The sequence below is a fragment of the Crocodylus siamensis genome, chromosome 7, assembly GCF_052110815.1.
Source record: "Crocodylus siamensis isolate JL-2025a chromosome 7, ASM5211081v1, whole genome shotgun sequence".
Lineage (NCBI taxonomy): Eukaryota > Metazoa > Chordata > Crocodylia > Crocodylidae > Crocodylus > Crocodylus siamensis.
In genome coordinates, this window is record NC_143401.1 from 61198322 (window position 1) to 61225445 (window position 27124).

A 27124-nucleotide genomic window follows, 5' to 3' on the forward strand; every position below is an offset into this window, starting at 1 on the left:
CAAAGTTCCTAGCTGCCTGGGCTCTACCAATCAGGGAATTAGTCCAGGCAGGGGTGCAAGATCTATGGCCAGCAGAGCTGTAGCCATGGGGCCACCAGGGTCTCAGTGGAGCTCGACTGGCCCACTGTCAGCAAGCAAGCTACCAGGAGTGGGGAAAGGAGAAAGTAGTATTGTGGGATGCTAGGGATCCTAGAGACCCCTGCAGTACTATATGTAACTGTACCAGTATTATAAATAGGGCTGTGACATGGATAAATTCTTCTATTTCATAGTACTTTCCAGGACCTTTATAGTGCTGCCAACAGCTTGAATGGCTGTAAGGTCACTTTTTGTACTGCTACATGTTAAATCTTGCAAATGTATTGCATGTGTATGACCTAAGACTAGAATGCTATTAGAGTTTATATGCTAAATTCATGGAGGCTAATATAACCCATCTATATTAAGTTATTTTAAATACAATGAATAAAGTCAAACTGCAGCTTTAGACCTTAATTTTTTTAGAATATGCAATTACAATTGTGTTATTTTATATCATTGAATATTTTTTCTAGAATTTAGATTCCTTTTTTCATTTTTACAACCATGCCCCTTTAACTATCACTTAGCAATATAGTTTAAATGGATGAAACCCATTATTTTAGTCAGTAGATGTATTCTCTTTTACCTTACTCTTAAATGGATTTTTATTTAAGAAAACTAATAATTGGAAGAAATAAAGAACCCAGTTCATTGTGATAACTATACAGATATTCAAAATTTACAACTTTCTCTAGTTAATCAGTTATGTCATTCCTACATTTGGCATAAGAAATAACATAGATTATGGGGAATGGTAACCAAGTATAAATAGTAATTGTAAAGATCTTAATAGAGGCCACTCTGTTGCTAACATTTGTTGTTTTGGTTCTGTTTGGTTTTTTGCCTTTTTAAATGTGGCCTGGTGGAAAAAAAGAAGAGATTTTTGGTACACCATTTGAAATTTAACATGAATTGGAAGGCTGTTTGTTTTTAATTGGAATCAGGTTCTAGAACTTCAAATTTGCATGGAATTTATGTTTAATCACTTGCTTTGATTGAGTTAGAATTTCAAAATTACTTGTATCATGTGCCCTTAATGAAATGAAATGTGTTTCATACATCTTAACAACAACAGCACATTAATTTATTAGATCGATATAGATTAAGACCATTTGTGTTGCAAAAAGACAGTAACACCAAAACTGCCTCTGTTTTGATGGTTATATTAGCAGCTTTACAACTGAATTTATAAGTACTTGGCATAAAATGGAGGAAATAATATGTCTCTATATGGCAATGGAAGCTGTATCGAGGCACTTTAGAAAATCCACCTAGGCAATTATTTTCATCTTCAGGGACCTATAGATGCCTAAATCTGGCCATGAGTCAGCCCACTGAAGACTAAGGCTAGGGACAGACATTACATGAAAAAAACAGCTTAAGTGATCAGAAGTTGGGTTAAACCTGTAACAGAACAGATGTTTAGTGCACATAAACCAGTTTCAAAATGGCTGAAACTGGTTAAAGATCAACCTGGTTGAAAGTAGTATCTGACTTTACTGATTTGGGTCAAACTAGTTTATGCAAAATGTGTTACAGACCCCTTCCTGGTTTAAGTTAAACCAAAGTTCCCCAGCATCCCAGATGTTTTGCAGCCCTGGGCTGTACTCTCTGCTCCAGGGAACAGGGCTAGCCCTATCCCATTGCTCCCTAGCCAGAGCTCCAATGAAGACTGCAGGCACAGCAGGGTCTGCCTTGCTTTCCACCTGCCGCCCTCCCCCCACTGCTGCTCAAGCAGGGATTCCCGCCCCCCCATCTCAACAACATGGAGCCCAGCCCCAGAGACCCTAGGCATGTGGTATGCTAGCTAATGCTGAGGGGGTGTGTGTGTGCAGATTTCACTGGGACAAGCAGACAGAACAGTGTCTGCTTAGGGCTTTTTGGAGCTAATCAGCAAGTCAGATGGTAATGTCCCTCCATTCCTTCTGTGGAAAAAAGGCTATTTAACAAGAGTTTGAATTAATAATAGATGCTTTTTGTTTTGTTAATGGACTGATAAATACTGAGTTATCAGTACTCCAGCTGGCTCCCTTGCCTGTCAGGATTACAGACCTGTGAAGAATGAGGGAGAGGGAGATTGAAAAGCTCAGCATCATCAGCAGATGTATGCACTTCACCTGCCCCCTCCTTTGCCTAACAGTACTAGCCTGGGGATGGGGTCTGGTAACGCTCCCACCGCATGAGCAGCAAGAGGGGAAAAGCCCAGGACAGTACAGACAGGGTGGGAGTTTACACTCTCCCCAATCCGTGTGTCCTGCCAGGGTCTGCCCATGCCCCCACTCAGCTCAGCACTATGGAAGGGAAAAGAGGGCTGCTCTAGCACCCCCAGCTTCTAACCTGAGCCACTACATGCATGTGTCAGCATTTCCTCAGCCCAGAAAGAATGTCTGTGAAGTTGCAAACTGGTTCAACTTAGACAGGTTAGACTAACCTGCAAAGATTGAATCAATTCAGGCTCAGGCTTTTTGAATGTCTGTCTCTAGCCCAAAATAATACTTAAAAAAACAAAGCAGAGATTCTAGTGCAATCTAGTGATAGACATAGACATATAGCCTAAACCCTTTATTTAATCTGACTCTGAGTCTTCCCTCTCCATGTGATTTTATTTGTAAATTTTGATTTAGTTATCTGTGCTTTTTCCCCCAATTTAACATGATAGTTCTACCAGATAGTAGAAAAAGAATGCCTATGAAAAGCTCTATTTTGTTTCCCAGCAAGTAATCTTTTTCCTCCTCTTTTCTAAAAAGGTACAGCTCATTAAACTGATTCCAGATCCTGAGCCAAGTGGCTATCATAAGCTGGAAACAGAGGTCACTTTTGTGCAGCCATAAAAAATTGTATGGCAACACAAAGGCTAAGCAAATGCATGCCTTGTCAGAAATGCCCAAAACTTGTGGCCACAACATGTGGCCTGAATTTGTCCATGGGCACTCTTGGGGCTTCAGGGCCTGAATCCTTGGGGCATTGAGGTTTGGCCTGTGAAGTTCAGGAATACTTCCCAAGGTTCTCACATTTGCAAAAAAGCACCTGGGGATTCCCTGGGTGGTCTTGTTCTAGCAGGGACCCCTTCAGGGGTGCCCCACAGGTGTTGTCTTGCAGCCCCAGCCACTCCAGGAACTTACAGGAGCCTGATCCTGTGGAATAACAGGTGACATCTGTTTTGCCCAATGAAGCAGATCAGCTGTGCCAAGACCAGCTGTTCCTAGTCCAGCTTATCCATTTCATTTGACACAATGTCTTCCTTATAGAAACCAGGAAATTACTTACTCCATCATAGCTGGCCTAGCTCAGTTTTATACCAGCAGTCCCTCAATTATATAGAGTGTTTACATGCTAGCTTGTATTGGTTATGCATCACCACTCATTTCAGACCCATTTTTTGGTATTTTTTCACAGATCTCTAGTTTTTTACCATTCTGACACAGTGTGGTTGGAAAAGTATTTTTCGTCATGTAAACTTTCTCAAATCGGCTAGCATTGATGCAAATCCCATTCCAATAATAAGATTAAATGAGACTTGGTTTCAGTGGTTAAAAGAAAACTATTGTGTTCTTAAAAGATTTATATTTTACCACACAGCTTCTGAAGTAGATTTTTTATTTGTTTTATTTCTTTAATACTCCAGAAAATAAATCTGAAAAATGCTGTCCTTAATAGTTAAACAGTAACATATCTAACTTTAGTTTATGGTATTTAGCTCTGATTTCATACTATTTCAGCCACAATTCAGCTGAGATAATTGTTTTTCTAAATTCTTTTCTGGCTGCTCCTGCACCAAAGATTTAAGGCAATGAGTCTTGTGAGATCATAAGGCAATTATCTCCATGGAGACTGACTTATGAAAGCAATTAATAGGAAGTGAGGGAAGTTAACTCCCTTTACTCATAATATCTATAAAACATATAGTATTTTTATTGCCTATTCCAATGACAAGCAAATCAAGTTCGTAGCAAAAATATTTATAGTTGTTGTGGTTTTAAGTATAGATAATGCAGTTTGATATTAAGAAAAATGATCCGTATACAGTGTTCATCTTGAACAAGACTCTGCAAACAAATGGATTTTATTCCACGGCTTCAGTGTTCCTGTCTCTTAAATATTGGTTAGAGAAATCTAAGTCAACTACTAGCTCCCTAAGTAATAAGAGCAAAAACAATTTTAAAAATCAGAAAAGACCACTCAGCCTATGAGCTACAGAAACATGAAAGAACAATGAAAGCTGGTAGTTCTCAGTTACTATGGAATATGGCAATTCAGGGGCATCATACTCCACAATTATAATAATTTTAGGGGATTTTTTTAAATATTTAACTTCGTATAAATTCAGGGGCAAAACTTTTCTGCTCTCTCTGCACAGGGATAGAAGGCCTGAAAAGCAAGGAAGCTGATGTTCTGTTGCATGTTATGCTGCATGTCATGTAATAGCTAAACAGGAATCTTAAAGAAAAAACAGGAGTGTGACTTTTGAGGTCCATTAATGTGAAAATCAAGTGGTTAAATCCACTGGTATAATTTGAGAACAGCTACTCTTACAGTTAACAGGCAAGAGCAGAGGTTATGCTGTTGCTTTGTATTCTGAATGGCAGATTCTGGTGAAGTTTATCTGGTAAGATAACTATCCCTAGCTGTGGCCTTTTCAAGCATACTGCACTGTTTGGGGTAGGCTGTGTTCTAAAATGGAAACAGTGTAACTACATCTGTGTGCATGTGCTAATTTGCTGTGGAGGGCTGAGCAAATTGGCCTTATTACCAGTTTTGGCACAGCTGGATAAACATAGTCTTTGTTCTCACGATCCCGTCTGATACCCACCCATGTACATCCTGGGCACATCTACACCTGCAATTAATGCATCTAAATAAATTCTACTGCAATTTGAGGTGGAGTAAACTAATCTAGATATCACCATCTACATGTACATTTAGGCCCATTAATTTACTTCCCCATCAGATTTTACTTTTGTCTGATGGGGCTATCTGACATTACAGTAAATTAATCTAAACTGGCCTAATTGCCGTGCATGTGTAGTCGGTGTTTTACCGCGCAGCAAATTCATCTACTGAGCAATAAAGTGCATGTGTAGATGTGCCCCTTGTTTACTAAACCAGAAAAAGAAGTCCAGGACTCCTCCGTTCACGGTGGCTGATTTCTTAAACTGTTTGTTTACTACTTACTTTTAATCATTTTATATAACACAAATGTGTGTGGGAGGGTGTCCTTTGTTTTTGTGCTTTCATAATGACTGTTTTAAAGTCTCTGAATGTGAAGGAGAAAATCCTCCCCATACTGACATTGATTTGAGCTTTGGTATTGATTCCTGGGGGCCAGGCTTAATGCTTATCTCCACTAGGTTTAGGAAAGAGCATATTATCAAAACAACATTTTAGCAGCATTCCATTGCCCAAAGCCAGAGGGAGATGCACTTTCTTTGGTTTTGTACTATTCTAACAAGAACTGTGTTGGATTTCTAAGCATCTGTCTAGCCTGAGTATTACTTGTGTACATTTATGCTGGTAAATCTAGAAATATTGAGATTTTAAGTGTGCATATATCACCTTTATCTTGCATTATATTATACTCTTCACAATTTCATGGAGGCACTGTTGAATAAATATATATTAAATGTTCCTCTGAATATATTTATCAATGTACCTCAACCTGAAAAGGAAGCATGTTCTTTGATTTTTCTCTTTATACCTTCTTTATTCTTACTAATGTTATCATTTCCAAAGCTTTAAGTCATTTAACATGAGCATTTCACCAAAGGCAATATAGTTTTGACAAATTGCAGCATGGATAATTAAAATTGAATACATGACTTCTCCCCTTAAAAGGGACAAATAATGTGAACTAGACCAGAGTCGGAAAATATTGAGTGCATAAAACTGCCTTTTACCTTGCTTTTTTAGGCTCTTAATATTGAGAGAGGGCATAGTGGATTTATCTATGCACTAGTGCTGTTACCAATTTAAATTTATCATATAAGTGCTACTTTTTTCTGTAATTTCTAAGTGTTTTTGAAATATGCTTGTTCCTGTTGTTGCAGTTAACACCGGTTGGAACCACCATCTTTACAGGATTCTCTGGGAACAATGGTGCCACTGACATAGATGATGGTCCTAATGGCCAGATAGAATATGTCATCCAGTACAATCCTAGTGATCCAGTAGGTGAAATCTCTTTATACTAAACATGCATTGAAGTCAAATATGTCTATTTCTAAAAACAAATTCCTTTCCCTTTCTTATCATGTCTTTTATTTTCACACTATTGATAGTAACAAAGTTGTACACTTATTAATAACCCCCTTCTTTTCCATTATTCACAGCAATGAATCCTTTTTTATGTGAATGTTTAATCAATAATTCATAACTTTATTACCTCCTTTTAATTTACAAATATTTGTATCCATACAAAAAAAATTATATAAATTCTGAAAAACTGTCAGAGTTTTAATTTGATTAAAAATAAAAATCAAACATTGCATGGAGTTCTGGTGGGAATGAAAATGAACATTTAAAACCATATCTTAGTTGTGAACCAAACTACTTACTCTGACCATTCATCTCAACTGTTTATAATTCATCTTAAAGCATTCATCATGTAGTCTGCGATAGTGCTGCTCTTTTTTGGTGCTTGAACTTTTCTGAAAAAGTAATGTTGGAATATTGTGATAGCTATGATGGTCCAGAAAAAGTACAAGAGGCAAGGAATTTTAGTAATATCTTTTATTGGACCAAATGTATTGTTGGGAAATCTATTGGACAAGATTTCAAGCATCAAGTGACCTGAGGAAGGGTTTGTCCAGTAACTTTTCCAGATATATACTTGGTCAAGGAAAAGATACCACCCCAAAAAATTCTCTCTTCTGAAAAAAACCGTGATTTTCTTTCCCTTACCAACACTTAAAAAAAAAAATCCTAGTGCAATTTTGTTTGTAGCTACACTATTGTAATATTATTGATTTAGGGAACATTGGGCCCTATATAATGTCTTCTTTGTACTGTTTCCAAGAAAGACCAAAATCTAAAGCTTAGTATCAGCATGTTTTTCAAGGATGATGACAATTAAGAATGTTCTTGTTGGGGGTACCTTATCTGCTTACTTTTAAATCATCATAGCTATATCATAGAACAGCTCTTAAAAAAAAAAGCCTGGTGATGCTTGGGACTATGCAGTTTCCCAGAAATGCTTGGAACTATCTCTAGAATATTTTTGTTTTTTGTTACAAAAGTGGTTGTAAAATCCTATGAAACAAAAGCTGAGAATTCTACTTGTGAAGAAGGAACCAACAGCTGTTGCAGTTTTTTTTCTTATAGCCCCTTGTCATAAAGAGGAATTTAGAGATGTTTTAGTAGTAAGGAGAAATTGGCTAAATGTTTTGTACAATCAACAGTTAATCCTGATATGGTAGTAGTTTTGGCTGGAGGAGATGGGAGAGTTGCTGACTGATAACTGCAATTTAAAACTATTGGGTAAAACCTATATTTGTTGGGGTAAGTTTTATGCCCCTTTTTGCACTGTTGAACCTGTGCAAAGGGGTGATACCTGGGGCTAGAATAAGCCCAGTATTTGTTTTTTTTAATTAAAACCTGATTTTAAAAAAATCACTGAAAATCTTTGTTTTTAACTTCTTCATATTTCTGAAATTCCATAAATTAATTCATCTTGCTACATGGAGTTTCCTTATAAGACTTATTATTTACCTTAGTAGGACTTTTACAGTTGAACCTTTATTTGTCAAGCTTTAAAATATAGCCCCCATCCAGTATTGTTCTTAACAGTGAATTGTAGAAATGGAATCTCCCTTCTCTTTAATATTGTCAGGCAGCCCATAGCTACCTGTGATGGTAATCAAGCAGAGTTGCCTGACTGGGGAAAAGGGCCCAGCTGGAGTATATAAGAACTGGGTTCCTGAACTGCAGGGCAACAGTCTGCTGCTACCAGCTGAGGAGGCAACATCTCAGAGGTAAAAGTAGGGATTTTGGAGAAGGAGGAGGCCCTATGGTCCTGGGCATGACCTGAAACTGCACCCTGCTGGGGAAGGTTGGCCTGGTGGAACAACCTGTGTCTGGGTAGCTCCCCAAAAAAGACAGGCGAGTTACTTCTCTGGTGAAAGGTGGGTAGGGGTGCCTGAAAACCCCAGCTCTCACATCCCTGGTGGTTGAGATCTGGACAGGAGAGCCCAGACTCACTGTGAGCACTGAAGCGGGGTCCAGGTCAGTGGAGGGAACTGTGGCAGCACCCAGTCTCGCAGGAGAGCCTGGGTGCATTATGGAGCCAGGTGTTATGTCCAAGGGGGATGGGGCTTGGAGCCCTAGTCCCATTGTGAGGGGCTTCACCCCAATGATGGGGCCTGGGGCCCACAGATATAGAGAGTGGGTGTTGCCCGGGTATGGAGTTTGAAGACATGGCAGACCTGTAGCCCAGAGATGGGGCTTGGAGCTTGAGGATGAGGCTTGGAGCTGGGAAAGTCTTGTGTCCAGAGGATGGGGCATGAAGCCACAGGATGGAGCTGTTAGACTCAGGGACAGGGCTGGGAGTTGAATACATGCAGATATTATGATGAGGCCTGGTGTTAGGACAAGAAACACCTGTGAGGCATGAGGCATGTCAAGGGGAGACTGGAGCGTGTACAGAGGCCCTTGTCATCAGGGCAGGTAAAGGGCAGCCTCCTGCCTGATTAACATCTAATAATCAGAACATCTGATTTGATATGTTTTGACATTTTGCCCATAGGCTATAATGGGGAATCATGAAAATGCCTACAGTGTTGTAATTTCTTTTCTGATTTAGATGAAAATTGCAGGGATGGTAGCCTCTTCTGAGTGCATGAAGCCTGCCGTGGTTCAAGGAGATTGCTCCAGGCATTTCTGGGAAACTGCACCTCAAGTTGCTGACAAGCAAAACTTGTGTCATTTGCTGGCAGTGGCAGCCTCCTGTCATCCTGTGTGCAGATCTGGGGACCCACACCCCCAGGAGGGATGTAGGGCTGTGCAGGACTCTTTCCAGGGGTGCAGAACACCATATCTGTGCTTGGGATGACAGGAGGCTGCCACTGTCACGTGGGACCGGTGCTGGGCGCAGCCCGTGCCCAGTGCTGGGAAGACTGGTGCTGCTGCTGACCCCAGGCAGCAGCGGCAGCCTCCTGGCATCCTGCATGCAGATCTGGGGGGCTGCACCCCTTGGAGGAGTCTGGAAGCACTGGGAGGGCAGGTTAAGCTCCGTGGGGCTGGCAGAGCCACTCGAGCACAGCCCTGGCTCTCCCTGCCTCCTGCCACAAGGCTGGACTCCAAGCAGCTCTGCCATCCCCATGGAGATCAACTTGGTGGTGGGAGAGCCAGTGGTGGAGCTGCTAAGTGAAGCCCTGACCAGTGGCTCCCCCTGCCTCCTGCTGCCAGGCTCAGCTCTGTGGGGCTGGCAAAGCTGGTTGGAGCGCAGCCCAGAATGCAGCCTGGTGGGAGGCAGGGGAGAGCCAGGGCTGCACTCCGACTGGCTCTGCCAGCCCCATAGAGGTCAGCTTGGTGGCAGGCGGTGGAGCACAGCCTTGCCTCTTGCCCACCTCCCACTGCTGGGCTGAGCTCTGTGAGCCTGGCAGAGTTGCTCAGAGTGCAGCCTGGTGGCAGGAGGTGCAGGAGCACCAGGGCTGTACCCTGACCTTCTCCACCAGCCCCTCAGCTCATCCCAGAGGCAAAGTGCAGCCCTTGTTCTCCCCTACCTCCCACCACTAGGCTGAGCTCTGTGGGGCTGGTGGAGCTGGTCAGAGTGTAGCCCAGTGGTGGGAGGTGGGGGGAGAGCCAGGGCTTCACTCTGATCAGCTCTGCCAGCCCCATGGAGCTAAGACCAGCAGCAGGAGGTTGGGGAGAGCCACTGGCCAGGGCTGCACTTGGGGCCAGGGATGCACTCAGGGTGGCTCTGCCACTGGCTCTCCCCTGCCTTCCACTGATAGGCTCAGCTCAGTGGGACTGGTGGAGCTGCTAGGAGCACAGCCCTGGCTCTCCCCCGCCTCCCGTCACCAAGCTGCTTCAAAACTCAAAACTTTTCAAAACAGTTCAAGCTGTTTCAGAGCCTTTTGTTTCATTTTGATTTTGCTGTTTTGAGCTTTGGAACACATCAAAACAGCTTAGAAATGAAATAGTCGTCAAAATTTCACACAGCCCTAATATAAATCGGATTGAATACAGTTCAATACTGGTGGCAGAAAAGCATCTGGTGTCTGTCAGGGTATTTCTTTGAAACACTTCATTTGAAGTGACTGGCAAAATGTACTACAGAGGATATTTAGTAAGGAGTCATGAAATGCAAACTTAGGTTATATGGAAATAACCAGATATTACTTTGTGGGACTAAAGAGGTCATATCCTTCACAGCAAGACTCCTAAACTGTCTAGGTGCTTAAACTAAGTGATTTGTATCACTATAATGACATATGTTGACTATGTTATTATGCAATTACTTAGTTAATTATACAATTAATCTAGATTCCCTACATGTGCAAATTAACTATGGTGTCTTAAAAAGGTCCACATAGCTATAAAATTATTGCTGGTAAATGTGTAATGACTTTATAGTTAGTTTCTGTCCATCTTTAATTTGCACATGTAGTCTCTCCCCCTATGACTGGGAGACCACACCTGCTGCAATTTCCTAGCTCTGTGGGCATCCTACCACCTGTGATCTCCCAGTTGTGAGCATGTATGGTAAGCCCCACAGCTGCAGTCTCCCAGCCATGGAATGTGTGATGTGCCCCTGCGGCCGGAAGATCACAGCAGCTGTGGTCTCCCAGCTGTGGGGATGCATGGGGCACCCCTATGGCTTAGGGAACTATCAGCTGAGGGGCTCCCTGCTACAGGAACTTGAGGCAGGAGACATTGTTGTGTGGATTGTGCATTAGAGTCGATGGTGTCTTTACCTGCATGAGTAGAGGGGCCCTCTGAGAAGAGATAAATAAGAGGTACCAATAGTGTGTTTTATAACATATTTCTAGTTAGTGTGATAATATACAAATCAATATGTTAAAAATAAAAGTGGAAGGGGGAATGCATCTCTTATCATTTACAGGCTTTTAATACCTATGGTGCTACATTTCAGACTTCATGCAATTGTTCAAGTTCAACCCCACACAGTTAAACGATAAAATCTTCAGCTGCCAGACACAGCAGGAAATTAGCCATAGAAGAAAAGTAAAAAGGAGCCTTTTTTCAAGTTGGAGGGAAAAAATTGGGAGTTTCAGTTAGCACTAATAAATTATCAGAAAGAGGTAGTTAGCTGTGTTAGTCTGAAGTTCAATGATTTCCTGTTCCACAATATTGCATTCAAGTTGGCTTTTTGGCTTTTAAAGTTCTGTTGTTTAAGAACAGATGAACTGATGCCACTGACCAGGGTGAACACCTTAAGGACCTGGGGCCAAGGATTCCTACAATTACAGTTCAGTCCCAGAACTGTAGCCTCTCAGATCAAGAAAAACATACTCAAACCTCATTCTGACCTGCTACAATATCAGCCCTGAGAGAAGAACAGAAGAATCCTTCTAGTTGCAACCAAATCCCTAGCTTGAACACCTTAGACATATTATTCATGACCTTTAACACCTCCTGGAAACTGAGGGTCATTGCCCGTAGGGAACAAGACTGTTCTAATTTACAGATAGTCCCCCAAACTCAAATGGCAGCAACAGGTTACCAAACTCCTATTCCCACGGATGTACCTGGCCTAGCGAGTTGCAGTCTGGCCCCCCACATCACTAGAACAAATGAGACAGATTTGTCATCAGTCGTCCCTTGATATGAGGATGATAGTCTTCCATTAAATAGGGATGTCATTGGTGAGTTCATAGATGACTCAGAAAGCCGATCCAAGTTACACATGTTCAACTGCAGGTGTGGCAAAAAGTTCTGGGAGGAATGAGTAGATCCTGGTGATGGCTGGTCAAGCTCTTTCCTTTTAACTCTCATCTATCCATCACCATAGTGAGGTAAGTTTGACTGAAATAATCAGTGCCTTATCATACATCATGGTGCACTTGTGTGTGATTCAGTACTTCAGTCTCCCAGGTATAGAAGTTAATATTGCATTTTTTCAGATTGGCCTTCAAAGCATCCAGGCTTTCAGGTGTTTCTGATATACCTATGTTTCACATCCATACAGTTGCATAGGGGTGGCAACAGCATGGTAGACAATAAATTTGGGTTGGGTCCTGACATCATGAATATCAAAGACATATTTTTGGAGATGTCCAAAGGCAGCACCAGTAGATTTAATACAGTGTTGAACATTGATGTCTATGTTTACTTTTTGGGAAAGGTGGCTACCTAAGTAGGGGAAAGGCTCAACATTCTCCCAGGATTGCCCTTTAATTCTAGTATGTGGAGAAGCAGATTGTTGGTTTGACATAGGTTGGTAAAAAGTCTCAGTTTTATTGAAGCTAACAGTGAGTCAAAGCATTTTATCCACTTCACAGAAACAGTAAGTGCCTTGAAGCAATTAGGTAGGGCACACAGAGCACAATCATAAGTACGTTGAAGATTATTAATGAAGGTGTCAGTTGTCTAGGATTTGGAATGCAACTGGTTGATGTTAAAGATATTTCCATCCATCTGATATTTGATGCTGACTCCTAATGGAAGTCTTTCAGCAATGTGTGGAATAACTACAATATAGATGGAAAAGAGTGTTAATGCAATCATACATCTGTGTTACTTGACTTCAGTCCTAAGAGTAAAAGGATCCATTTCTGAGTGATTGCTTAGCATGTTTGCCGTCATGTTGTGAAGAAGTCTGATAATAGTAACAAATTTTGAAGGGCATCCAAATCAGTATTTGCCCTTGGTCTCTCTCTGTTGATTGACCTGAATAAGGTCTTCAATTTAATGAAGGCTATGCAAAGATCTTGGTGCTCACAGCACTTTTCCTATAGCTGTCTAGCAACAAAACTATCATGTCTCTGAGTAGTCTGAAACAATATCGGAACTCGGGTAGAATCTGCATAGTGAGGAACATGAGCCTATTGAGGAGACTGAGGGAAAGCATCTTCCAGCTATGGACAGGAGTACAATACCACAATGACTGCTGCAACGCAGTCTTAGATTCATAAATTGTAATTTTACAGCTGGAAGGGACCTTGGAAGATCATTGGGTCCAGCCCCCTGCACCAGGAAGGAAAGATAACTGGAGATCAGGTGATCCCAGCAAGGTGATTGTCTAGTCTCCTCTTGAAGATTTCCAGGGTAGGTGATTGTACCACCTCTGGAGAGAGCTTATTCCACAGTCTGGACACCCTGACTGTGAAGAAGTTTTCCCTAATGTTGAGCCTGAATTGATCTTGCAGGAGTTTGTGACCCTTACTAGTGGTTTTCCCCTCAGGTGCCCTGGTGAACAGTTGCTCACCGAGCCCTTGATGTACTCCCCTAGTGTAACCGTAAGATGCTACCAGGTCCCCTCTCAGCCTTCTTTTCCTCAGGCTGCAGAGTCCCAGATCCCTCAGCCTTTCCTCATATGACTTGCCTTTTAAGACTCTGATCATGTGGGTGGCTCTTCTTTGGACTCTTTCAAGCTTGACGACATCCTTGTTAGAGTGTGGTGCCCAGAACTGGACACAGTACTCCAGCTGAGGTCTCACCAGTGCTGAGTAGAGCGGAAAAATTGCCTCCTTTGTTTTGTTGGAGATGCATCGATTGATACATGCCAAAGTATCGTTTGCCCTACTGGCTGTAGCATTGCACTGACAGCTCATATTCATATTGTGGTCTATTATTACCCCCTGGTCCCTTTCATTCGTGGTGTTAGTCAGTTTGGTGCCACCAAGCCTGTAGGTATGTTGGGGGTTGCTTGTCCCAAGTTGGAGCAGTTTACATTTCTCAACATTGAACTTCATCAGTTTCCAATCTGCTCAACTTGTTAGCCAAAGACAACCTGTATCTGTAGCCTATCTTCAGGTGTGACTATGCTCCTCCATAACTTCACGTCATCTACAAACTCGGGCAGTGAGCTCTTCACTCTCACATCCAAATTGTTAATAAAGATGTTGGAAAGTACTGGACCGAGCACCAACCCCTGTGAGACACAGCTGCCCACTTCTCACCAGGATGATACATCTATTCACTAGAACTCTCTGGGTCTTATCCTGCAGGCAGTTTCTCACCCACCTGACTGTCTTGGAGTTAAGCCCACAATCCTTCAATTTTTCATGAGGACATTGTGCGATACTGGATCAAAAGCCTTTTGGAAGTCAAGGTATACAATGTCAAACTGCTTTCTCATGTCCAGGTGGCGTCCAGAAGTGTATTTCCCTTTAATGAATATGATAATGATTATGGCATTTCTCAAGGCACTGGAAATATTTTCATGTTTCCAGATTTTCATAACAATAGTGTGTAATTAATGAGAGAGACATTTTTTCACCTTGTTCATAACTTTCAGCTGACATTCCATCAGGACCACATACTTTGTTCTTCATATGCTTAATGGCTTTCAGGACCTCTCAATAAGTTGATGCATCTGCCAGATAGTCCTTAATGGGGTGTTGTGGATTGCCTTTGATGATATTGTCTTTGCTTATGTTTGGAGTTAATGTAATTCTGTCAAGATCTGAAGGCTATCCTTTTTCTATCAATTAGAGCTTAAATTTCTCTTTCTCTTTGAACCAGTCCAGAAGTTTTTTGTGGAGAAGTCTTGGAGATTCTTTGCATGTCTCATGGGTATCTATCTTGAGGCTCTCTAATCATCAGGAGACGGTTTCTCACTAAGACACTGCTGGAGATCATCACTTTTAGCTAGGTCTTTCAACCACTCTATATTAAACCTCTTCCTTGGTTGCTTCTTTTGTTCACACCATTTTGGGGCAATACAAAAAGACATGACGGAATGTAACAAATGATGATCCACTCACCAGTTGTCTGTGCTGGTTGTAGCTCTGGTGATACAGATGCTGTGATGGTCCCAGACATGCACTATGATGTACTGAATCAGATGCCAGTGTTTTGAGCTGGGGTGCATCCATAAGGGAACGGAGAGTTTGTGGTGATAAGATGTTCCGAACACTTTCTCAGGAGAAGAATTCTATTTGAATTGACCTTCCAGAGTCTCTCATTTTCATAATTCAGAGTCCTTGTTCCCTTTAACACTGAAATAGCCAAGAAGAATTATCTTTTCTTTTTTGGGGACAGATGACAAAACTTGATCAAATTTTTCTTTGGTTTTATCATCTGCATGAAGGTTCAGGGTATATGCATTGTTGCATGTTGTCTGTTAGTCAGTTGAAGATGAAAGATCATGATGGCCATGTGCCACCAATGAGGGAGTGGCACATAGCCACCTGGACAGCATTTTGGGCTGGAGCCATGCTCCCTATCTATCTGTGCCCAACAGCAGCAGGTGGGGGGGGCATGGCTCCAGCCAGGCAGGGGGCTTGGCTCCAGCCCCAAATGCTGTGGCACATGTGGACTTGCCTGACAGCATATGGGTTGGGAAATGCTGATCTAGAAGGATGACCACTGTAGAGGCATAAGGAGATCTTATGGTTTTCCTTATTCCCAAATGCTGCCATTTTAGCTCAAGTGCTCATTACTTATTATATTTTCTTATCCCCAATTGTTCATTTAATCATCTTTTATTAGTGCCTTTTTTTAGTATGTGCTTTCCTGTCTTTGTAGCTATCTGTTGAAATCCCCCTTTTTCTCTCCCCACCTTCTTATTGCTAATAGTGGCTAATTAAAGGCTAACTGAATTGCCTGTACTCCTTCCCATCCCATACACATTCCTATTGCCTAAATTATATTCTTATTCTAGCTAAGAATTTAGGCTGGAAAAATAAAGACACTGTTGTCAGTCAAAACATCCATCTTCCTACAAGACAGTATATGCTCCTCTATCCTCAAGTCAGTGTCCAACATGGACATTGGCTCCAGTTGCTTCTGTTCTCATTCTTTGAGAATTGGAATGTGTCAGAGACTCTCTTGGTCAAAGTAACTACAGATGTTTGCTTTGCTGCTATGGAACAGCTCACTAGGGTGGTAAAAAAGTTCACTCACCCAATTTTTAATGTAATTTTCCTCCTTGCACCTTTTATACAGGACACTGAAAATTAAAATGATGGATGATAATGTTGCAAAGACTAACAGTTTTTAGGTAGATAGTAGAAGAGGTGCAGCAAAATGCTTCCAGAAGTCGCATTACAAAAAATTATAATAATAATTATGATTTTTTTCTTTTTAAATAGGGTTTTAAATTGTTACGTAGTAGACAGAGTGCTGATATAATGAATTACTAAGCAGAAGTTGTACATTATTAACGTAGTACATTATTAATGCAAAGATGTAAGTAACCTTTCAAAACACAAAATTGCCAGGACTAATGCAGCGAATTGCAAGTAATCTCCTTTTTTTAAAAATGTGTTTCTGTTGATTCATCTCATAATAGAATTTTTCAGTATACAAATTTCCTGAAGACAATAAAGTGTTCCTGAAAACAGTTAACTTTTTCCAGACTGTCAAGGATTTTACTTTATTGGGGGTTTTTTACCTATTTCAGATCCATTTTATTTACCACACATGCTCTCCATTTTGTACCTGTTGCCATCCAGCTACAAATACAAATAGGTGTGTAATATTAAAAAAAAAACCCAAAACAAACCTAAGTAATTCGGGAACCTACTGATTTTCAAAATCCCAACTTGAAATTGTTAAATGGAAATTCTAAGGTGGAACATTTATGCATTAACCATAATTACATTTCAATGTTTTAATGCATTGTGATGGTTCTGCTTATGAATATTATACATTACAGCACAATGTGATGCCATTAAATAGAGTGAGTTGGAAAGTTATCACTGAAGATTTCCATCGGAAAATGCTGTCTTGATTTAAAAGAGTGTTTTTGCAAAGTCATATTTGTTTCAGTGGCATGTTCTGTGAAAACAAATTTCCCAAAACAATTTTGTCATTATTTTAATAGATTAGATAGATTTGCATTTAATTCAATCATTTTTAAAGCATTGACAGCTGATACTTAACTCGGATGGATACTACTTGTTTTCTGAATTGAAATATATCTAATTTGTATGACTATTGATATAAATTGGAATATTACAGGCTTTCTCTACATGTGCAGATAAAGGTGTATTTGGATCTAATATGTAATCCAAGTATATAGCAGGAGGCACAACTGTGGGATTATGCATTAGATCCCATCGTGACTTATTGCCAGTGCAGGGAGAACCTGATCCTGGGCTCCCCCTGCACTGTCAAGAAGCAAACAGCTGCTGCCAGGACTCACCTCAACTGTTAGTGGCTCCCAGCCATAGGTGTGTCCCACACACCCCTATGGCTCGAAGATACATCTGCTGCAATCTCCCAGCCCCAGGAGTGCATGAAACTTGTGTCTATGGTTCAATAAGTGTTCCTTAGTGTACCTACATTAATTTCCCTTATCATTGACTCCTGTTTTCATAATAAATGTCAGTGGGGTTTTTCAAGGGTGTAAGATCTCCTAGCAGGTTAGGTTAAGTTCCTGTTAGGTTCTTATCTTAACACACTTAGAATGTTCATTGACATCCAGGTCCAGCTCTCCTGGTACAGATACACTGTAAAACATTTAGACACTATTGATCCTTCTATTATATAGCCATGTATGTGCACTTTGAAATATTACAGCTCAAAATATATAGTAACAAGGTGATATTGATTACATTCAAGTAAGCATAGGATAAGGACAACTGGGGTAGAATTGTAACATTTAAATTTGAAAGATTTACAGCATGATACTTTCCCTGAAGTGCATCTTAAAGGGAATAAAAAGGGCCTTTGGTCAATATCCTGCCATTTTTATATTTGCAACAAAATTTGCAGTTATTTCATGACTGATCTCCAGAGATTGCAAGTAAATATTGAGTCAGTTTCCTAATTACTCTCCTCTTAGTACCTGTTCTATAGAAACTTTGCATAACTTTCTTAATCAGATATAAAATGTTATTAGTTGCGATGAGAAATAAATGCTTTGGAATCTATCTTGTGCCTGGCTACTACAGGAGTGTAATGGTTCTAATAACTGAAAAAGACAGAAAGTCCCTATAATATCTGATGTTGTTCCCTCTGCCCCTAAACAAGGTTCATTATAATTTTTTTCTTGCTGTTGAAGAAACGAGCAGTAAATTAATCTGATTTTTGATTTGTTATTTAAAGTTTAATTCTTAAGTGATTGAAGAAGTTATATATTTAGGAAGCAAATTCATCCTGTTCAATTAAACTTTTATGAAAGGTTCCAATCAAATTATAGATCCTATCAGAAAAGAGAAATTCATGGACTAATTTACTTTGGTTTGGCTTAGGGGTAGAAGTGGTGATTGTGATTTATTGATTTAGACCAGTGGTATTCAACTTCTTCAGCACTGCAGCCCAGATAAGTAGTGCAGGGCCAATCTGTTGGATGTATCCCATGTGTGGGGCTGGCATGTGGATCAGTCCACAGATGTGATCTGGCACGACAGTGTGACCCTGGATACCAGATCCAACTGCAGAGCAGCTGCACACCAGCGCAACCTAGAACATGGAGCTATATCACTTGGACCGCAGGCTCCCCTTGGGTCTATAAATTTAGCAGTGTGGGAAAAGTGACAGAGTTAATTGCTGTGGCTGTGGGAGCAATTGGTGCTGCTACTCTTTTCCAGCTGCCAAATTTACAGACTCCTGGGGGTCCTGTATGTTTGCTTGTTTTTCTTTCTCAATTTTAATTTTCATTTCTTATCATTGGCTATTTCAATATAGTCCTTTCTTGGTCCCAGACTTAGCTATTTTTTTTCCTGTTCTAGCTGTTGTCTCCCAAATTATGTGCATTGTTTTACTTTACCTAACAATGGCAATACACACAAAAAAGTGCAGAAGTACTCCTGGCCTGACAACTTTCAAAGTGTGCTTCTGAGTCTCTGGTATGAGAAGCAGGCAGGAGCTTTTACCTTGCTGCTACAGTCTCCCATGAGAGCAGGAGGACTAGAGCAGCCCACGCTTTCCCCAGACCAGGATCAGCCTACTCTCAGGAAAGAGTGAAAAACAGGGGAGAAGGGTGGTTGCAGGCTGAATGTATTTCTCCTGCAATCATTTTCCACCACTACAAATACAAACTTATATGAAGCCATGGCTTTATGCCCCTAGACAGCTACCTGTGTGTGTGTGTGTGCATTGGATGAAATGCTACACACAGTGCTAGGCTCTTGTTTTGTCAGACCACAATGTGAAGATCTAACACGAAGTAGGAAAGCATTTAAAGTCCTTGTAAAGCTGAACTGTAAAAATAGAGGCAAATTGGATGTCAGTGAGAATTTAATGTGTGAATGCATACACATATATATATATATGTCCTAATCTCTGAGAAGGTTCACTCAAGATCAGAACTTGTTTTTTGAAGCTCCTATATGTAGACTATTTTGATATTTCCTTAACACTATCCTCTTATACAAACAGTTAGGGGTCATATGAATGATATGTCATTACTTTTCCTAAGTACAACATATTTCCATCTAGTATAAAAATATCATCCCACTGACAAATGTCTTTGACAAGAAAACCTTGTAAGCCATTGACAAATGTTTTGAAGGTGTCAACTACTGATTTTATTTATTTATTTTTTGCCTTTTTATCTGCTAGGGGATAATCTTTGTTATCCTTGAGCATTTATACGCATACTTTTTTGTTCAGTGATGTGCTGGAGATTCGCTGCTTCTGTGCAGACTCAATTAATTGAGTCTGCTCCACATGTGAGCTGACATGCACTGTGCTGGACTGTGTGCAGTTGTATACATGGTGAAATGCACATCAACACACAGAAATTGGTGATGGTGCACTTTTGAACTAAAGCATCTCTGAGATATTTTAGTTCAAAAGTGCATATCCACCATTTTCTCAATGATGACATGCATTTTGCTGCTTATACAACTGGAAGTATCACAGTGCCCAGCATTTTTCAAAGTACCTGATGCTGTGTCGCTTGCATGTGTACAAATGTCTCGTGGTAAATGGGGCAAGAACAGCTTTGGCCTGGCTTTCTCTTACTCTGCAGTTTAAGTGGATTTCAGGATTCATATCTGCTTTGCACACCTGAGTCAAAACACTCACTGACTGGCTTGAAGGTTGATTCTGTTTTATCATTTGAAACTTTGTGTCTCAGTACTCTATTTTGAATATTTTAATTAAGTCTTATTGCCAAGCATTCTCAAAGAATATTCTATAAAAGTAACTTGTTACTCCTGTAACCTTGTCAGATAAACTAGGTTTGTTCCACTCAAGTAATAGGGCTGTGTGAAACGGGCCCTTTTCGATTCGGATTCGACCTGAATCGGGGATAGCGATTTGATCCATTGATTTGGATCACTATCCCTGATTCAGTCTGGCCGAACTGAAGTCTGAAGATTTGATGCTGATCCAGTGAATCAGTGATTTGGACACAGGCATAGCTTTAAAAGGTTTTTTTTTTATATATATATATATATATATATATATATATATATATATATACACCTTGATGTAGCAGCGTGGCTCATTATCATTGGGATTCTGGGGTGGATGGAGCATCCAATAGGAGCACGGGGGGAGGGGGTCTTCAATGTCCTCAGCAGCGAACCTGGAAGTGGACCAGAATTACTCCCAGTCCATTTCTGGGTCTGCCAGGGAGCACACTGGGACCCCCCTCTGTGCCTCCCTTGCTCAGCAATCAGCCTCAGGGGGACCTTGGGTGCCCCCCCCCAGGCCCAGGAGGCAGCAGTTGTCAAGCTGGGGGGACATGGGGAGCCCCCGTGTGATCCCCTGTGGACCAGGGGATCCTGCCTATCTCCTCTCGAGTGCACTTGGGGAGCTCCCCATGCTTCTGTGGGACACTGCATCTGCCCCAGCACGGCAGCATTCAGAGCACCTGCTACCTAGAGGTATGTAGAAAAAACATTTAAAACTATCTATGTCCAAATCTGTTTGAATCTCTCCGAACCAATTTGGAGGGTTCAGAGAGATTAAAGGGTCCTCTGATCCGATTCCAATTCAAAGATTCAACCACTGAATCAGGCCGAATCTCTACTGAATCGAATCAGGGACTGGGGCAGCCCTGGGGAGCTGAAAGGAATCCCCGCCTCCTGCTCAGCCCCTGGCACAGGAGGGAGTAGGATGGAGTCCCCCAAACAGGTTGCCTGCCCATGCAACCCAGTGTGAGGGTACCAGGAAGCCCCAGGTGGGGGCAGTGCTGGTTTGGGGGGTGCATTCTCTACCCACTCCCTGCCTCTCAGAGGGGTGGGTGGCTAGCAAAGGAGCAGGGCTGGGGCAATCCCAGCCCCACTCACCAGACTGTAGGGGGACAAGAGCCCCCCCACTGTGTGGTCTTTCCCTCCCCCTCTGCAGTGTACAAGCCCAGGCTAGGAGGTCCTGGGGGTCCATTACCTTTCCCTTCATCCTGCTGGGTTGACAGGTGCAGGCTAGGGAGCAGAGACTTTATTGCCTCAGCTCTGTGACAGCTGGGGTGGGGTCAGCCCTGCTTCTCTGAAGCAGACCGCACAGCCCACAGCTGCAAAGTATCCTGGGATACTGAGGAACTCTAAGGTAACTTGATTCAGGAGGCAACCTGGGACAGAAATTCTAAAACTGGTTTTAGTTAAACTGGTTTAAACCTAAAACAGGCAAATCTGATACTATGTCCTTTCAGGCTTATTAAAGCTGGTTTGGCCATTTGGAAACCAGTTTCTTTGAACTGATCTTCTGTTCTGTTGCATATTAAACTGGTTTCCAATCACTTAAATTGGTTTATATGTAAATTCTGCCTCTGGCCTCAAAGTTTGAACAATAATACTATCCCCAGAAACTCTCAGTCTAAATAATTGTTCCCTTGTTTTCAGTCTTTGGCAGTGTGGAACATATTTTGTCAGCAGCGTTTTCTTTTTTAATTCAATACGCGTTTGTTTTGTTACTTTAAAGAATAAAATTCTAAAGCACTGTCATGCAAGAGTTATGTAGGAATTAGTTTCTAAAGTTGAGTCATTTGGTCATTGTACTTGGTATAATTTTGGACTTCCATTTAAGTAGTGATGAAAACCAAAGAAGTTTTTTTCTTGCTCAGAATTAGTTGTATGTAAGCTATGCTAGATTTTAACTGAAGTGCTTTTTTGGGTGGGTGGGTGTTTTGTTTTTTACACTGAAGCACCTGAAGAAAAGAAAATAAGTTACTTCATTTAGACTGTACACCTGCCTGCAATCTGAAAACACAATGTCAAGGTTGCTAAGCTTGAAATTTAACTTCCTTTGACAACTTTACCATTTTAAAGTTTTCTTACCTTGAGGCATATTTCATATTACTCTTCTATCCTTTCCCTTGTCTCATTGCTTCTGCTTTAATTTCCCTCTTGTTCTTGTGTAAAGCACTTTCATCTGAATAGGTTTTTCAGTATGTTTTTGTTGTTTGTGTTTGTTTTTCTCCTGCAAGAAATGACTTTGTACAGTTTGATTTACTATGAATTCAATTCATCTGTAATGTGGCCAATGTATTATGGCAACCACTTTTTGCCCAGCATTACAGGTCAAAAATGTGCAGCAATATCCTTTTTTTTTAAGGAAACAGTAATACTTTGTTCTTCTGCAGTGTTTTCATTGAAAGAATTTACAAATGCAACATCTAATTCATTCCTGTAGATTAAATTAAATATAATTTGCATTTTGCAGATGGGAATCTTTCTGTGCTTTAATTTCCTAAATGCCATGGTAGAAGTCAGTAAAAGTACTGAAAACAGTTTCTAGATCTTGTCTCCCTAAATCTTGTTTCAGCTTCCAGCTGACACATTTTCAAAAGAATCAATTGTCACAATAACTCATTTTAGGTTTGCATACAATGGAATTTTTTTTTAAATTTTAGTAATGCTACTGAAAATCCTGCCTTTCAAAATGAAGGTGTAGAGGAAATAGAATTTCACCTTTGATTAAATAAGATAAAAAGTAAGTAAGGCTTCTTTTCAGCAAACTGTTACGTTCAATTTTAACTTTAATCATATGAGTAATTATAACCTTTTTCAGCAGAGGACTAAAATCAGTGAAATATACACATGCTTAAATCTTTGCTAACCAAGTTCTGAATGATAGGGTGTCTGCTTTCCTTACATTTTGTTTTTAGCCTCTTTCTACAACATTTGGGAAATGCAGGGGTTTTGAAAAAGAATTGAAAAATAAAATGATATTGAGATCTTAAACTGTGGTGCTTGGAAATACTGTCTATGCAGCAAGAAAAACATAAAAATGGAAAGAATGTAGAAACCAAAAAGCAAGAAATATCCATTGCAAAATAGAAAAGCCATTTTGAAATCTCTATCCCTCCAATCTTCTTACTACTAGAGCAAGATTTAATGAAAAGGAAATATAGGAGCTTTGCTTATAGGGATCCTCTGCAAGTTGATGAATTACAATATGCAATAAAATAAAAAAACCACTTACAAACATATTAGCAGGAGCAACAGCAGAGGTTATATTTTTACACATCATTTTCTTATGAGATTCAGTTGAAAATAACTTGATCTTCATGGGGCAAGAGAGGATCTTGATTAATCTGTACAAAGAACTTAAAAAGGAACTGATCAGAAAGTGCCCATGTTTAACTTTTATAATAAATAAATCAATAAAGACACTGTCATTAATTAATCCTATAATATAGTATATACTTTTATTTCGGTTTTTTGTTTCTTTTGCAGACATCAAATAAGACTTTTGACATTCCTCTAACTTTGTCTGGAGCTGTAGTTTTACGAGAGAGACTAAATTATGAAGAGAAGATGCGGTATTTAGTCATTGTCCAAGCAAATGTAAGTATAAAGTCTTTAATGGTTATTTCTGACACCATTTCTTTCCAGATTTGTTGACTAAGATTTTCTTAAGAGAAAGGAACAATTGAGTCATATACCAGTTCCCAAGTGCCTTTTCCCCGTAACTCATCAGTGTCAAAATATTGTCCAATATCTCTTTAGCCCATACTGTCTTTTTAACAGACTGACATGTTGTTATTACTGGTTAGAAAAAATACCTTATTTTTGTCCTGAAACAAGGCATTCATTTTAGCACTGGGAATGGGGAATATATTTTTAGTATATTCCATATTGAAAAGTGCATTCTGGTGTCAATAAGTGTCCATTTTCTGACACATCCAGCAATACTAATTTGATCCAAAATGAGTTTAATGGATACAATTTAGCTGCATCCCTCAGTTTTGAAATGCAGCCTTCTATAAAAGGCAATTTTTCTTTCAAGTCATACCATATGTGTTAAAGGTTTTTACAGGGTATCTAGTACTTGAAAATGCATGCTGAAAATAAGTAACATTTAAAATGCATCAAATATATCTGTCATTGGGAGAGGCTTTACATGTCCTTGAAGGCAATGACAGCACTAATGCATCCCCCTTTTCTTCTGTTTCTAATAAGTGAGGAAAATAGTCCCATTCAAATCTTTACCTCTGAAATGCCTGGACATAGTAAATGCTACACACAAATGGTGTTAAACCATTTCACTTTTGAAATAGCTTGTTTTCACTGTGTTGCCCTGGTCAACATTATACAACAAATGAGGAAAGCTACTTGGAAATTTCTGTTTGAGATTTGTATAATGCAAATATATCAGGCTCTTTGTATTACTCCACACTAAAATCAAGTCCCTAATTTAGGGATCAGACCTGCATCTCCCCTCCAAAAAAAAAGCTTGTAAGCAATGTTCCTCTTTGGGGGTACTGCATGATGCAGGACCCAGGTAACTCATAAAGTCATGGTTATCTCACATAAGCAGTTCATCCTCTTTTCTCAGGGGCATGACAGAGAGCGAGAACTCCTACTTCCAACAACTGAGGGGAAGAATGAATGGTTCTGAATTAAAGCTGAATTAAGATTTCAAAAACAAATTTAAATGTCGAATTTCCTAAATTTTGAATGACTGACTTGTCAATCTAAATAGATCTCTTACCTACTAGGGTACTCTTAACTTGATTAGTATATAATATAGTAATTGTTTATTTTTGAAAGGAGAGACATAAATACAAAATAGTTGTTGCTACTGTTTTTGTTATATGAAACTACAAAAGGAAAGTTCGTGAGAGTACATGAACCTACATGAGTTTTCTTCTTATTTTAGATAGATAGGTGGAGCATTTTAACTTTCCCAGGTTTCTGCAAGAATCCTCAGGCTTTCAGCAGCAATAGAAGTATGCTGAATTAGAAGTAAGGATTGAATTTATGTGTGGTTTTAAGATGTGGCCGATTTGACCTAATTCTACTACAGAATCACAGGCACATGTTTGCTGGCAATATGCCCAGATGAGCCAGTCTCCTGCTTTTTGTTGTATGTTGGGCTTTCATGCCCTGGATTTTCTAGGAATGGTAGCTCAGTCCTAACAGACCTCTGAAGGAAAACTATTCCTGGGTCCAAGTTACATAGCAATTTGAAATGGCCTTGTTTTTGCCCCAAGCCTTCATCCTTTGGGTCCAAGGATCAAACATCTGTTCTAAGATTAACAGTGACATCTACCCAAGGACTTCATATGCCAGATCTCTTCAATCTAGTATCATAGATGTGGCTTTCTCCCAAAGCCCCTTATTGCCAACTGCATCAAAGTCTCTAATGACGAAGCCAAATATATATGTATTTGTCTTCTAGGGTTAAGTACATCAGTTGCCCATTCCTCTTGTATTACTTGGGGTCTCTCCTTGGCTGTTTTGGCACAAGCATGCTTTTTGAGTCCAGCATCAACTCTTCAACATAGGATCTAATTTCTAAGTCCTTTCCCCTGTACTTGAATAGAAGACATAAAAACCCTCCATAAAAATAAACATAAGGAAGGAACTTCATATACAGTAAAAATTCTTATCCTTTTCATTTTCATCTGGCCTAGCTTAGGAGTCCACTGTGCTAGATTCACCAGTGCGATATCTGTGTCTGGTGGCAAATGCTAGTGATGATTTATCATGGGAACTCCATGGTGAGAATTCTTTGAATATCATCTGTTTTTTCATATACAGGAACCTGGCCAACTTTCCATATCCAAAAGACGACCTCTACTGTGCAAGTGTTTTATTCCAGCTTAGAACTTTTTCTCGTCATATTTTAATCGTGTCCATCCAGAAAGCAGATTGGGGTGCTCAGCACAGACACTTATCCACCAATTCATATACCTGACACTGTAGGGGCCTTGTTACACATTGCACTTTGAACAGTTTAAACATTTGTATTAGTGCTAGCTTGAGTTTGGACTATGCACACCTTAAGACTAAAAATTTTCTATGACTATCCCCTACCTGCACATCTGTGACTTGCAACTAGAGAATTGGCAAGCAGGGGTCTGAAGGTCTACAACTATGAGTTGCCACTGCAGGACAGTAAGCCAGGACAGGCTTCTGTCCCTGAGCTAAGGTGGGGGCGGAGTGGGAACATGAAGCTGGGAGGTAGAGATACTAGGATGAGGGTGAGTAATGAAATGGATGGTGGAAAGGAGATGGGGATAGAGGAAGGATGGTGAAAGGCAGGAAGTCAGCCACTGAAGAATAAAATAAAAAAATTAATTAAAAAGAATTAAAGAGGAAGTGAATTAAAGAAGGTCTCATGTTTCTTAAGTAAGGATCTGGGATTGGCGTGTGAAGGGTACTAGTTTTGCTTCCCAGGATGGCTGATAGGTGGGAACAGTGAGGGAAAGGTGCTTTTGGAGTAGCTACTCCTGCCCTGGGAAGGAAACCCAGGTCCATGGGAACCCAATCTGGCCCCCTACCATGTTCTCATCGTCAGACCCAGAGGCTGGTAGATGACAGAAGTCAATCATCATGGTGTGCTGTGACCAGTGGGGTCCCTCAAGGCTCTGCCCTGGGCTAACACTTTTCAGCATCTTCATTAATGATGCAGACATTGGTATCAGAAGTGGACTGGCTAAGTTCGCTGATGACACCAAACTTTGGGGTAAAGCGTCCACACCTGAGAGCAGGAGGGTGATCCAGGCTGACCTTGGTAGGCTCAGGAAATGGGCAGATGAGAACCTGATGGTGTTTAACACCAAAAAATGCAAGGT

General features: G+C 40.5%; 1 protein-coding gene across 2 annotated transcripts in view; it reads left to right on the top strand.

The window, feature by feature from the left end:
• The window catches only part of PCDH15 (protocadherin related 15), a 1613120-nt gene that overhangs the window by 1016337 nt on the left and 569659 nt on the right, over positions 1-27124 (top strand). For both annotated transcript variants that reach the window (XM_090057186.1, XM_090057185.1), the window contains 2 exons: positions 6126-6245; positions 23778-23888. In XM_090057186.1, coding sequence (XP_089913312.1) covers positions 6126-6245; positions 23778-23888 — 231 coding nt within the window. The remainder of the gene's footprint in view (positions 1-6125; positions 6246-23777; positions 23889-27124) is intronic.